Source organism: Sycon ciliatum, chromosome 5 (assembly GCF_964019385.1).
Source record: "Sycon ciliatum chromosome 5, ocSycCili1.1, whole genome shotgun sequence".
In the NCBI taxonomy this organism is placed as follows: Eukaryota; Metazoa; Porifera; class Calcarea; order Leucosolenida; family Sycettidae; genus Sycon; species Sycon ciliatum.
This window is the reverse complement of record NC_088647.1, coordinates 19,671,636-19,685,806: the sequence shown is the minus strand read 5'-3', so window position 1 is coordinate 19,685,806 and position 14,171 is coordinate 19,671,636. Positions and strand designations below refer to the sequence as shown.

General features: G+C 47.0%; 1 protein-coding gene across 1 annotated transcript; it reads left to right on the top strand.

Moving 5' to 3' along the window:
• Positions 1–12,262: 12,262 nt before the first annotated feature.
• LOC135817957 (beta-1,4-galactosyltransferase 4-like) lies at positions 12,263–13,570 on the top strand. The gene has a single exon (XM_065331261.1). The coding sequence runs from the start codon at positions 12,466–12,468 to the stop codon at positions 13,513–13,515; it is 1,050 nt and encodes a 349-aa protein (XP_065187333.1). The 5' UTR covers positions 12,263–12,465; the 3' UTR covers positions 13,516–13,570.
• The last annotated feature ends 601 nt before the right edge of the window (positions 13,571–14,171 follow it).

Here is a 14,171-nt window from a genome sequence, read left to right as displayed (position 1 = left end):
AATAAATCTCTCTCTTTCTCTTTCTCTCTCCTTCTCACAACTAGAGCTTTCTTGGTCTGAGTTTTCTTATTTGCATTTTGGGGAAACAAAGCACTTTTTCACCACTTTTTCTTACCTTCCGCCAGCATTGCACAACGTGATGGAGCAGGCGATCGAGATTCGAAAATGTACGACAGTTTACGATGAACACGTGCGGCTGGGCATGTTAGAGACGGGATGCAACACACACACACACACACAGGCACGTGTGACACGGTCGAGCATGTTAGAGAGAGAGAGATGGGCTTGTAGGAACTGTTATTCAATAGCTGAACACCATCATGTTACTTGACAACTTGTTCAACGTACACATCCACTATCGTAAACAGTGAACGCATGCACGCACCCGCGCGCGCGCACACCGTCCACTGATAGACGGTAACGGCTCGATCGTTTCAGAGATTTTCCAACTGTTTGTTGGATATCCACGAGTTGAACCTGTCCGGATAGCCTTCCCACTTGACAAGTGATTGTCCACGTTGTTTGTGCAGTACTTGCTCAACGCGCAATTTTACCTGCTCCGTTTTCTGCAAATGCTGCTCGTAGAAAGAACCCAGAACGCGTTCATCCATGAGATCGCGAATGCGATAGGTGACGGGGCGGGTGGGCAGGACGCCGTCCACGACAAACACCTCTTCCGTCCAGTTCGGAGTGTAGCCCTTTTTGAAATGACGTTGAATCACTGCAATTCTAACCTGATCACCTTCGGTAAAGCGCGGGGGATGAGCATCCGGTCTCAAGGCAGGAAAATCCTGTACAAACGCTGCGTTGCGCTCGCGCGAGGCTTCCGCGGGAGTCATGCCGATGCTGCGATGCCTTCTGGCATTGTAATCACTAATCGTCAACGAGTCGGGGCAGCACATCCACGTAGATGTTGGTCGAGTTGACCGTAAAGTATTGCCACATGCGTGATTTGAGCGTCCTGTTGAAGCGCTCCACGACCACGGCCTTTCCCTCGTTGTGAGTGCTGTACATCTCAACCACCGTTTTAGAGTTGCGTTGTGGAACTCCTTTCCCTCCTCAACCCAGAGTTTACGTGGTGACCTCTCGCTGCTTTGAACGATGTTGCGAAACGCATCGCGCACGGCGATACCTGTTTTGTTCTTGAGCGCCACCACCCAGGCGTACACCGGGGTCTACCTGCTGAACAGATCGATCACGGTGAGCAAGTAAAGTACCCCTTGTTGTATTTGGCAAACGCTTGCATGTCCACCAGGTCTGCACTCAAACTATCGTCAAGTCCGTGTACGATCACACGCCTTCGGGGAAAGCGCACCCTCCGTGGCTTGTGCATGTCACGCGCCAACCGCGTCCAGCTACTTTTGCTTGCGCTGCCGTCGCCGCCACCGCCGCCGTTGACGTCATCGGTCATCGTCATGATCATGTCAGTTGGTCGTTGGTAGACAGATTGTAGGATACAGTGAACTGTATCCTTCATACTGTGTGCATGCCCCCCCCCCCTTGAGAGACATGGAGAGTCCTGTAACCATGGTAACTCTTGACTGCTGCATGCTCTGGGACGAGCTGGATGGAGTGGATTGAACTCATCATTTATTATTCAAAACAAAAACAAACAAAAAAACAAAACAAAAAATGAATAAAACATCTACAGTCATGACGTAGAGTCATCCTGTACAGAGGTGGATGAGAGGCGTATAGCATTGCAAGCAGCAGCAGCAGTAGGACAGTGTTTACAGTGGGCTGGAGTGGTTGGCAGTGGTGGCAGCAGAGGAGAGCCGCATGTATGCAAACATGCAAGTGACTTGTAGCGTACTCAGAAAATAAAAAGGTGATGTATGTACAGAGAGGAAAAATGCCTGATAATGACACGTTTCTCAAAATTTTCTAAATCCTGAAGTGTCCATAGGCCAACGTTGATATGCCATCCGCTAGTATGTATCGCTTGCTATCGAACGGTGACAGCGATAGCTTGGTGGTGGTCTCGGTGAAGATGGTATGACGATGGCTCCTCAAGTTGGTCATGGGATGCTGCGTCGCCTTCTTCGTCTGCAAACACTGTCGATAGTCCTGGATCGTAAACTTGCGAGTTACAGTCTTCTTCACACCCTTTGCTCGCCGTCCACTCTCCTCTCCGTCGTAGCAATACATCTTACTGCGCAGTGCTACAAACTCGGTCATGAGCTTTCCGCCGAGTTCGTCCTTAAATTTGCCGACGACCTTTTTGTTGGTGTCACTGCGCAGACGGTGATCCGTGGGGAAATTGCTGGTGTCACACAGATCTAGCGTAGCATCCATGTCGGCGTAGAGATCTTCGGTGTTGAACTGCAGCACAAGCGAGTCCGTGTCTGTGTACAGAAGATGCACTCGATCTCCGTAACGGGCTTTGAGCTCCAGGTGGTAGAACCGGTACATGAGCTCCTTGCTAGGTTCCAGGACGCACATGCCCACGTAGACTGGTTTGCACAGCGTGACCTTGGTCTTCTTGTTCTCGACACCCGCCAGTCCGTTCTCGAACAGCACATGACGAACGCACGTCGGCTTGGCAATGGCATTGACGATGCTGTCTTCCTCCTCCTCCTCCTCGTCTCGATACAGTTTGATGTTGTGGCGCCTTCTGACGTTCTCCATTGTTTTCCCAAACACCGCGTTGTTCATTAGTTTATAAAAGTCCTTTTCAAAGTCGTTGTGGGCGGTTCTGCGTCTCTCCGTGTTAAGGGTAATGTAGGGTTTCATCCAGGGCTGTTGAGTGAAGCTCAAGACTCGGTGGACTGTACCAATGGTTAGTCCTAGCTGGCGGTAGAGCTGCAAGTTGCGGTAGTGTAGGACGTATCTATGCTTTGGCATCAGATGCGGTACGAGTTTCGCCACTCCTAAACCGCTGACCGGGGTCTGTTCGAGCAAATCTTGCTGGTAGGGTGAGAGCAAATCCTCCGCGATGCTCACGCACTCTGGAGCCGGGGGATAGTCGTTGAGACGATCGTGGTGACTCGGGGGTACAGGTGAAGTCGTCCATATACTCATACGGATACACACCCTTGCGACGCAAAAGGTCGAACAGCTCCTCATTGCTGCTGCTGCTGTTCATACGAGTTGCATGCCGTGCCACCAGGGATGAGAGGTGTGCAAAGGAATCACGTGGCGTGTTGCTCACCAGCTTCTCCAAAGACGTATTCAGGAAGGCCAGGCTGTCGATGAAGCGAAAGTGTCCCCATGTGAAGGACACGTAGCGCTCCATGTTATTCGGTATCACACCAATCTTTCCCTTCTTGAACGCTCGCGTCCGTCCGGTTCTATCAACATAGCGCTCGGTTTCGATAGCGGTGAGTCCAATGCTAGATACGAGCAGGTGAGCGTCGTAACCCTTGAGATTGTGGAAGATGACCGGGATGATCTGAGTGTCCCGCACAATCCTCATCTTAAGGTTACAGGATGCATGCGCTGCTCCACGATACAGACCCGTGATATGATCATGATCACGTACCCTATCATCGCCTGAGTGGCCTATGACACGCCCAGCACTCCGAGGCGTTGCGAAACTCTCCCTGCTGTTGTTCGGTGATGATCATGTCACGCTCCACCAGATCGTCTTTGATGCGCTCCTCCTCCTCCTCTGCAAGTGCCTCGAACAACGTGCTTATCGCATCCGGCCCTGAAAGCAACAAACAAGAACAAGTACACACACACAATAGTTGTATAATGCAGGTATACAGGTAATTGCAAAGACAGCACTCATCATCATCATCATCAGGCTTATGAACATACAACATGCTGTTGATTGATCTAAGTCAGACTAGTCATTCGATGGAGGTGTGATACTACCTCTGTACATGAAGCGGTTCATCAGCCTTCCATCAGTTCTCACTGTGACGTATGACACGCCACACGGAACATGCTCAGCATCTCGAACGGCGCGTGGGCCATGCTGCGCCGAACATGGCTTCACCAGGCATTCGGTGCCAGCGTAGATGACGTAGGGCATTTTCATCACCTTGACGATGTCCTTGAACATCAATTTTTCGCCCGGCTCGGGCATTTCAACGGCAGCAAACTTTACATCTTTGCAGTACCGTTGGTGTCGTTCGAGCGTCTCGACACTGTTGTGTGAAGAGAGGCAACGCATGCAGAAATGCACTCTTGCCTTCTTCTTCCGCTGATGGGCACACAGCGCACTGAAGTTCTTAATCCACGCAAAGTGGTTGACGCCACCATCGTGGATGACCAGCAGGTTGATGGCATCGTCTGCGCCTGTCAATTTGAGTGGACAAAGATCATCCTCATATCCAAAGACGTTGATGGACAAGTCATTGGCTTTTTCCACCTGCACGGTAACAACAACAACAACAACAACAACAACAACAACAACAACAACAACAACAACAACAACAACAACAACAACAACAACAACAACAACAACAACAACAACAACAACAACAACAACAACAACAACAACAACAACAACAACAACAACAACAACAACAACAACAACAACAACAACAACAACAACAACAACAACAACAACAACAACAACAACAACAACAACAACAACAACAACAACAACAACAACAACAACAACAACAACAACAACAACAACAACAACAACAACAACAACAACAACAACAACAACAACAACAACAACAACAACAACAACAACAACAACAACAACAACAACAACAACAACAACAACAACAACAACAACAACAACAACAACAACAACAACAACAACAACAACAACAACAACAACAACAACAACAACCACAACAACAACAGCAAACGTCGTTGCTTGAGACGTCAGATGCGAGCAAGTTGTCATGACTTCAAGACAGCCACTTCACAAAACAACGACATGTGACAAGGACTCGATCAAGTGAACCTTACCTTGTAAACGTCGACGAGAGAAGCCGGAAAATCTACTTCCGTGACATCGAGAATGTTAGCATACGGCATATAGTTGGTCACTCGATCAACGTGATCGGCTGCCGGGTGTAGTGCTCATAGAACAGCCCACTTCAGACATTGATCGTCACGGTTCCTCACTTTGACGACTGCTCTCGATGCGGCTATAGTTTTTGGTAGGGGCAGATAGGATGAGATGCGCATCGGTCGGTAGCGAGCAATGTCCAAGTGGACGCTCTTCACTTGGATTACGACCCAACCGGATCCTTCACTAATCCAGGCTTCCAGCTTCTGAATAATGTGGTCGATGGACGACTTCAGTACGTCCTCCACTTCCAAGGCTTGATGCACAGTCTGCGCTTTACTCCGGAAAAATGGAGAGGTGACGGTGGATCAACCGGTCGCGTCGACCTTCTCCATCTGTACGCAGGCCACCAGCACGGCTTTGTACTGTTGCGTCTGCAGCTCGTGCACCATTGTTTCCGTGATATCCGGAATCAGGTCGTTGAGCACGCTCAACACATCCATGTCGTCTTCATTCAGCTCGGCGCGATACTCTTTCTAGTATCCACGCGGTGCGCTGCGCTGGAGATTCATTCGCGACTCTCTGGGTGCTCTCGGAGAGGGCCCCCCTTCCTCTACGTTCTCAAGTCTCCGCTTCATTTTCTTCGGCAATAACTGATGAGCGGTTTGCTATGACAGGATGCTTTTATACATCACGATCGAAGACGAGGCTAAAGGATAGCTGCCTCAAGAACATGCCAGTTCAGGCTAGAGGGCAACGAAAGAAGGTGATGAGTAATGAACACGCATGATGGCAGGGTGGGTGACTTTTTCCACAACTCTGACAGTGGACTCGTCTACGAAAAGCTAAACGATACCGAGTGGGTTGTTACTGCGTCACTGAAAGGGTCCCCGGGTCCACAAGGTCTGCAAGGAGTACGAGGAGAGCAAGGTCTGCAAGGGCCTGTTGGAGAAGCTGGACAACGTGGACCGCCTGGTGAGAGGAGTGCAGCTCCTACGGTGCGTATCGTGGAGGATACCCTACAGGAAAATCATGCCAACACATCGCTGGTACTTGTGGAGTTTCCCTTTGAAAAATCACTGGATGGAGCTACTATCATACCCGTTGGACTGTACATGCTGGTGGGATACCCCGCAAACGCAGAAGAGCTTGGAGCGAACGAACAGCGCTACTGGATCTCACACAAGGAGATACCTCGCAAGAACAAGTGCACGCTTGCGTTCAGGACTCGCCCCATTTATCATCACCAAGCCGTGCTCATAATGGATGATACCATCACAGGAGTATACAAAAACTTTCGCATTTACAATTAATATCGTTTCATTTATCAAGAACATTGATTATGTTTCTGATGATGATGATGATGATGATGATGATGATGATGATGATGCTCATGACGATATTGATCATCAATTACAATGTAAATAAATCAGTGATACAAAAATACAAATTGCATAGCACAAAGTAAAATGTTCCCTGATCCGCTGTGTTGCCGGCACTGTCTCACGGGTACTCGGTGTAGCTCGTGCTCGTAGCACGCGATGATCTTGCTGGCAATGGCAGGTTGCATCGTGATTACGGCCTGCTCACATATCACGATCAGATGAGCGAGGGGGGTGATGAGAAGTCCCAGCCTTGCATCGTCAATCCAACGTTCGCTCATGATTGCGAATATCCGCTCCAGGTAGTGCGGCAGCAGTGCGCCTCCATCCGCCAACACTTGCTCAGAAAGCAGCACTTGCGTCGCGGCAATCAAGTCGACCCTGCGATCCCTGGCAAGGTTACGAGCCAGTCTCCAGATCACCTCCAGACGCTCATCTTTCGCCACCGTCTGGAGGTCTTCGACGGGACACAGGCCTTTCAGAGCCACACAATGTAGCAGCGATCGGAGCACGCAACTACTCTCATCGTGCTTGCTCAGCAGCATCCAAATACCGATATCCATAGCGTTCATGGTGAGGCGGACAGAAAGTAAAGGTTGTTCACTAAACTGTAAAAGAACAAATGAGTACCGGACAAACGATCATCGTGATCTTATAATATCTCGATGTGATCAAGGAGACGTGGATGGAACAGCACCAGGCGCATGAAAATCTATAAAGAGCACATCGTAGATCGTCCGGTAGCGAGTCAACATGCCTATCACTGCCACAGCCGTAAGACTCGATCAGGAGTCTCATTGCGTCGTTCTGCTCCCTACTGAACTTGTCAAGGTTTTCATTCAATCTGGATGACTGACGGCGTGTCAAGGGCTTGGCATTGATCAAGAGATGCCGGAGCCAAATATCAGAAAACTGTCTAGGCATGCAGCTGACGAGTCGACTGGACCGTGCCCATGACACGTTGCTTTTCGATAGATAAGATCTCAGTGCATAACAGGCTGCTTTATCCTCATGACAGATGCAGCTCAGAGCGATGGCATAGTTCAGACTTTTATAGCCGCTGTCCTTCTTCATGAACTGCAGCCGCTCTTGAACACCGTGAAGCTGCACCTGCACTCCCGTGCGCTCCATGAATCTAATCAGATGCTTGTCCACAGCACTCAGACGTTCACGAGCGGCGTACGATCTCGGGAGTACACAACGATCGAAGAAGTTCACTTCGGCCATTAAGACGTTACCCAGCACCAGTCCACAAGTCGTACACACGTACTGTCCTTCACTCACAACCTGATGGTTGTGCCAACACTTTTCCTCGTTCGGAGGCGGTGCAGGCGGAGGCATTTTCTTCATCACGAGGTGAGCGCTCGTGGTCTCAGTATGCATGTGCTTGCATTTTCTCCATCACGAGGTGAGGCAATTGTCCACAAACAGCTTGAGACATTTACCACCGTGCACATTTGTTCTCAAACTAGTGCAAACGCTCTTTCAATTCTGCATGCTTCCACCGAAAACCTCTAAGCCCTTACATGTACATGCACAACACAGTCAAGCACTTTTAAAAGTAACTACACGGACAGACTTGACACCTTGTCTTCAGCATTGTTCTACCTGTCCGACAAGTTTGTGCATGACAAGTACTCGCAGACCGTGAATAGTTAGCGTAGATCCATGCACTTGAGCGCACATCACTTCACCTTTACTCAAACACGACGCTAGACGGCTAGCTGATGCATCGCATCATTCATTCATTTCAGATGTATCGCAGGTGATCGTCTTCTTCACAGGGCTACATCCTGAGTACATGTACCTCTCTTCGAGTAGCGCGCAAGTGATCGTCTTCTTCGCAGTGGTACCTCTCTTCAATTTGTCATTGCCGGCTAACCTGTTGCTTCATGCAGAGTCGAGCAGGCTTACAACGGTGATGCATTGCTTTGCTCGTGGAGTATCAGGTTTGGTGGTGGTGGTGGTGGTGGTGGTGGTGCTCACCGTGATACTCCAGAGGGAAAGCAGAGTTTGTTACACTAACCTGCTGCTGCTTCATGCAGAGTCGAGCATGTTTACAACGGTGATGCATTGCTTTGCTCGTGGAGTATCAGGTTTGGTGGTGGTGCTCGCCGTGACACTCCAGAGGGAAAACAGAGTTTGTTGCACGCACACAGTTTAACAAATAATGATAAAACAGAGTTTGTAATAAAAATAAAAGACATTTCATTGATACAGTTTCAAAAAATTATTGTAACAGCACAACAAACACTTTTCAAAGTTACCGTCACACTTTTCAAAGTTAAAGTCACACTTTCTACAAAAGTTATGGTAACACAACTACATCGCAGTACACGGGTGTTACACGTGATCTTGTAACACTATTTGACGGATGTCACGGTAAAGTAATCAAGGTCAAACCACAAATTGACAAGGTCAAACCACAGCCTGTCAAAACATGACAAGGTCACTTCCGGGTCAACTTTGGCCTCAAACCCTCCTGTTACCTTCTACTCGCGGCTGTCGCATCGCGTGTCGCATCGCAAAAAAGCTTCTGTGAATCCCGCTTTATAAATTATAGCCAGATCACCTTGAAAAGATTGAGATTGGGCATGATGAAGGCTTTGATGGTTTTGTCGTACAGTTACCAATGGCAGCGGGCTCTGATGGTTTTCTCGTGCAGGTTGCCAATGGCAGCGGGCTTTGATGGATGGAATATCAAAGCCCGCTCTCCGAGGCTGCTGATTGGTCGTAACCTAGCAAAGGGCACGTGGGTCGTTTGAATTTTTTGATTGCGTAGATTTTATGTAGAAAATCACATGACAAAAGTTAGTTCGCAAGGTCAAGAGCTTAGTACCGAGAGAAAATGAGCTGAAATGGCTGTGAAAACAGTCTTATACGGAGGAAGCTACAATGGCTGTGAAAACAGTCCAATAAGGAGGGAGCTAAAATGGCTGTGAAGACAGTCTAATTTAGAAAAGCGATCCTGTCAGCTTTTCTATTATTGTGTTCACATGGCAGAAAAAACGACACCGCTATGCTACGTAACTTTCTACGTAAGGTGCTCGGTATTTCACATAGGCTACGTAAGTCTCTACGTAAGGTGCTCGGTATTAGATCTACCAACGCATGGTAGCCGTGTGCTGTGCACGTGCACGGCAGACATTGTGTTCAGTGCATGCAGTCCGCGGATCCGTGTTCGGATGTGCATGCTCGAGGAACTTCCTTCTTTGGAACTGCTTCTTGCATGAGCTGTTTCGGATATTTCGTCTCATGGCCTGGCTTATTTCGTTTCGGCGCTGCTGAGACCTCCTTTCGCGGAATATTACTCAATGACAGGTGAGTTGACCAGTTGCCTTTGATTCATTTGCTTGTGTTGACTCTTTCATTCCGGAAAAGTGTGCTGATTTTGGGGCGGAATGCAATAAATAATGGAAAAGTTGACAGGATCTCTTTTCTAAATTTTGCTTTTCTGCTGCCGAGCTGCGAGGCCTCCTTTTACGGAATACTCGATGACAGGTGATCTCTAAGTTGACCGGTTTCCTTCGATTCATTCGCTTAAGTTCACCTTTCATTTACAGAAGCGTGTGCTGATTTTATTCGGATTTAGATCCATTTTTATCTTTTTGCCCTTGTCTACAGTGTGCGAAGAACGCGAGTTCAACTTCTTGGCGGTAAGGCTTATGTTAGATGTGTTGTCGAAATACTCATATTCATTGTACATTGGTACTTTACAAGTAAGGCACTGGTCAGTGGCATACTATCGTTGGCAGTTCCCAATCTGGAGGGAAAGGTTCAAGTACCAATTGACTGGGCCGAGTTTGCAAAATAAATAATAGCATATCAGGGGAAATCTCTATTGTGGAGAGGTTCAGTAACTTGTTTGTTTCATACGAAAAAAGCCAATGGGTGCAGTCTCGTCTCGTGAAAATCTCGTACTTGTATGATTGGATTTGTTTACTCAAGTCTGGGCTGTTTGATTTGTGAGTACCGCCGAGATTGCACTGCCCCAAATAAAGTTTCGTGCCGCCAAAGCAAGAATTACGATCTGCAATCTGTTTGTAGTACCTGTAAGAATGTGAAGTACATGTATCGTACTTTCTCTGTTGCTGTTTCAGTTGCCGTCATGTTGCTAAAGAAAGGTTCAGTAGAGAGGTTCTGCAAAACGAAAATTCGAACGAAGTTTCGCGACAGTCCTTGCGAAAGTGTGTGCGAATTTTGCACGAACTTTGCGTTCTGCACATTTTCGTAGTTTGCGCGGGCCAAGTGCACGTACGCCATGACCCGATCTCACGAAATTTCCTACGACAGTTCATTTCGCGTTCCCTGCAAGTTTCGCGTCCAAAGGTGCGAAGTTTCGCACTTCATGATGTAGAGCGAGAGTTTGTACGCATTTTCGTTTTGCAGAATCTCTCTAGTGACTCAATTGTTTCATACGAGACGAGTCAATGAGTCGGTGTGGCTTAGAATCTTTCGCTGTAGAAGAAATCTATTCGTAAGTCTATTGGAGATATAATTGTATTCTCTGGTTATAAAACAGGTTAAGCTCACAGAATAAATACCATCGGTCCCTTGGTGTTCGTCCTAAAGAGAATCGACTGGATATCATTCATACTCACCAAAAGATGTGTAAGATTTTATTATTGTGGAGTGCCTTGTTTATCTCTCAGTACCTCCAACCATAGCCTTGCCCCTTTTCTCCTCAGGATCAGTGTAGTCGTTGGAACGAGGTTTTGGACTCAGCAATGTATTCGTTTACATTTTAATACATGTTTATTGTTCCTCCTTTGCTGTGTTGTTTTAGACAATCGTGGACTAACAGTTTGAAGTCATTGAACTACTTCCAAAAGTTGTATCGACATCAACAGGATTACGATTTCAGTTTCAATATGATGCTGGATGACCTTATCACGATAACCCATGACTATAAACAATTATAAACACAGAATCAACAAAAACATCTGCGACACGCACCTGGCGCATGGCTACATTTCTCAAATAAATCTGATTCAGGGGGAGAAATCTGAAAGGGAAGACAATTATATGACAGAGTCATGAAATTCTGCAACAGCAACATGCACAGAATGACTTCCGTTTAAAAAAAAAGTATCACCACCACTGCTCACATGTTTCCCCGCGGAAGAACATGCATTATGCTAGTGCCATTTTCTGCAAGAAAAGGCTTGCACATCAATGCGTATACGTGTAATATGGTATTGATATGATGTGAAGGCCATCATTTACATATTGATATAGGGCATTCCATTGTTTGGTGACAGAATGAGAAAAAACAAAAGAAATTATAGCAATAAAAACTGCTTTATGGCAGTTTTCTAAAAAAAGTTATTGTGTTCTAGTCCATGGACCCCGTCTAAAAAGTAAGAAATTAACGAAATGTGATAGCTGAAAATTAAAATTTCACACAAAACCTCACAATAATCACACACAGAATGAAAAGCTACATGCAGAAGACCTTTTCCCCTCGTGATCCTCTTTCCTATGCATGCATGTTGCCAATTGTTGGTGCAGTACAAGTTTAGTGTTGAAAGCAGCATTTCAAGTGTTGTGATTATTGTGAGGTTTTGTGTGAAATTTTAATTTTCAGCTATCACATTTCGTTAATTTCTTACTTTTTAGACGGGGTCCATGGACTAGAACACAATAACTTTTTTTAGAAAACTGCCATAAAGCAGTTTTTATTGCTATAATAGTAATGCGTAGCAAGGCGAGCCTCAGCCTGGACGAGGTCGACAGGCACAAGGTTGATCTGACGGCGGCGAACGGAGCGTGATCCTCGAACGCACCGGATCGCAGACCTAGCAAGAGAGAAAGGGTCGTTTGAATTCATAATCCGGCAGTCGTAAATCGCGTACCGTACAGGTGCACTCCTTGCCAGGCCAGTCTCCAGTCTGGTCAGTGCCGCGCGCGCGGGGCCACTTCAGCTGACCTGAAAGCTAGCTGGGCAGTGTACAATGATCATCGGTGAAGACTTCCTTCTCAACGAACTAATGACCATGTGTTTATCTAGATCAAGTTGATACTGAATCTTGGTTTTCCGATTGCACTTGATCGAGAACGCCATATGGATCCTTCAACTTAATTCTGTAGTCTGTCGCGTATGGCGGCTGTAGTACTAGCAGTGATAGCAGCACCTCTTTCGCCACATGTAGCCGAGCGCACAGTATGAAGGCTGGATTTGCCGATTCGAAGCCACACCTATTGTTTCTGGAATCGCTGGTATTTGCGTTACTGGGCTTTGGGATAGTATTCACAGCATGTCTTCTCCCGACCAAGAAACTTTCGGTCGGAGAGGAAGTAAAAGCGTATATCTATATGGCTCATTTCGAACGAGCTAGCAGCAACAATAGTGATAAACTAAGCAGTGCAGCTGTGAGGGCGTCAACAACCACTCCTAAGCCCAATACCAGTAAGAAACTGAGCATAGAAACACCCACCGCTGGACACAATACGCAGCAACCCAGCTCAGCAAAGAAGCAGACCCGTGAGGCCATTGTGGCGCCGTTTCGAAATCGCCTTGAACAGCTGCAGCAGTTTGCTCCCCTAATTCACAAGTTTCTGTCCAGGCAGAATATTCAGTTCAAAGTGTTAGTAATTGAACAGCTTGGAAAGGCCAATTTTAACCGTGGAGCGTTGTTGAACATTGGCTTCATCGAAGCAAACTCTGGACGAGATCGGGAGGACAAGTTTGACTGCATGAGCATACATGACATTGACCTTATCCCACAGGAACTGAACAACACGTATGACTGCAAGGAACCGCCGGTGCGGAAGGCGTGGCAGCTGAGCTCCGCCATTGATGTGTACGACTGGGACTTGCCCGAAGCTGCAGACGGTGGTGTGAACCTGCTGCAGTCGGACGTATATCGCCAGGCCAATGGCTTCAACAACCGTTTCTATGGCTGGGGTGGTGAGGACAATGATCTAAAGCTGAGACTTGTAGCTATTGGGACGGATTTTGTGCGCCGCAACCGGACACTTGGTCGCTATGTGGCCATGAAGAAGGGAAATATCAAGTCCAAAGCGAAATCCACCAACCGCTTCGAATTACTATCCTTGTACAGAAAGTTTGTTTCCGAGGGACTGACAACAGTTAAGTACCGAGTGCTGAAGCGTAATGTGCAGCCAACTTATATATTAATTTCTGTTGACATGTGGCTCACTGAGGATCCAGATAGGTACTCTGATAGAAGGAGGAACGTACGTACGTCATAATAATCTTCATTTCAGGACTACCCGTAGAGACACATTTTCTTTCCCTCTCTTATCATCATTAAGGACGTTTAGCAACGCGAAAGTTCGAAAGAAAATTCGAGTCTGGGAATGAGTACAGAAACAAAGGTCGAAACTTCGAAAACTTGGACGCGAAGTTGCAGTGATTTGCGAAAGTAACTTTCTCTTTTCTCGGTACGCATTTCCCTACAGGGAGTAGTAATTTTACAGCCCCCTGCTTGAGACTGAGCTGCATATACGGTACGGTACTATAAGATTCAAATAGCTTCGAGAAAAAGTCGTTTCGCATTGCTAAACCTCACAAGTTTTCTTTTTCGAAATAGATTTTCGCGAAATATCGCCACCACCAAAAGTTCGAATTTTCGCATTGCTAAACGTCCCTATTATCTCTCTTGTATATACTATCTTGCTTCTCTTATGGTTTCTTCTTTCTTCTTTCATCTTCTTTCTTCTTCTTTCTCCGTCTACATGTGCACCGTCTGATGCGAAAGCATCCGTCTATTTTCTTTTTCTTTTTTCCCATGCGTCCCCTTTTTCTGGTGCCCTTGTGGCATGCTGATTCTGAGACCAATGGTCAGTGGAGTTGCTGTGGTGTTGTTGTGCTTGCCATGATTCATTTTATACATACATTTCCAATT

Bases quoted from the DNA above. Each gene is read 5' to 3' on its own strand.
- LOC135817957 (XM_065331261.1), top strand. From the start codon at position 12,466: ATGAAGGCTGGATTTGCCGATTCGAAGCCACACCTATTGTTTCTGGAA.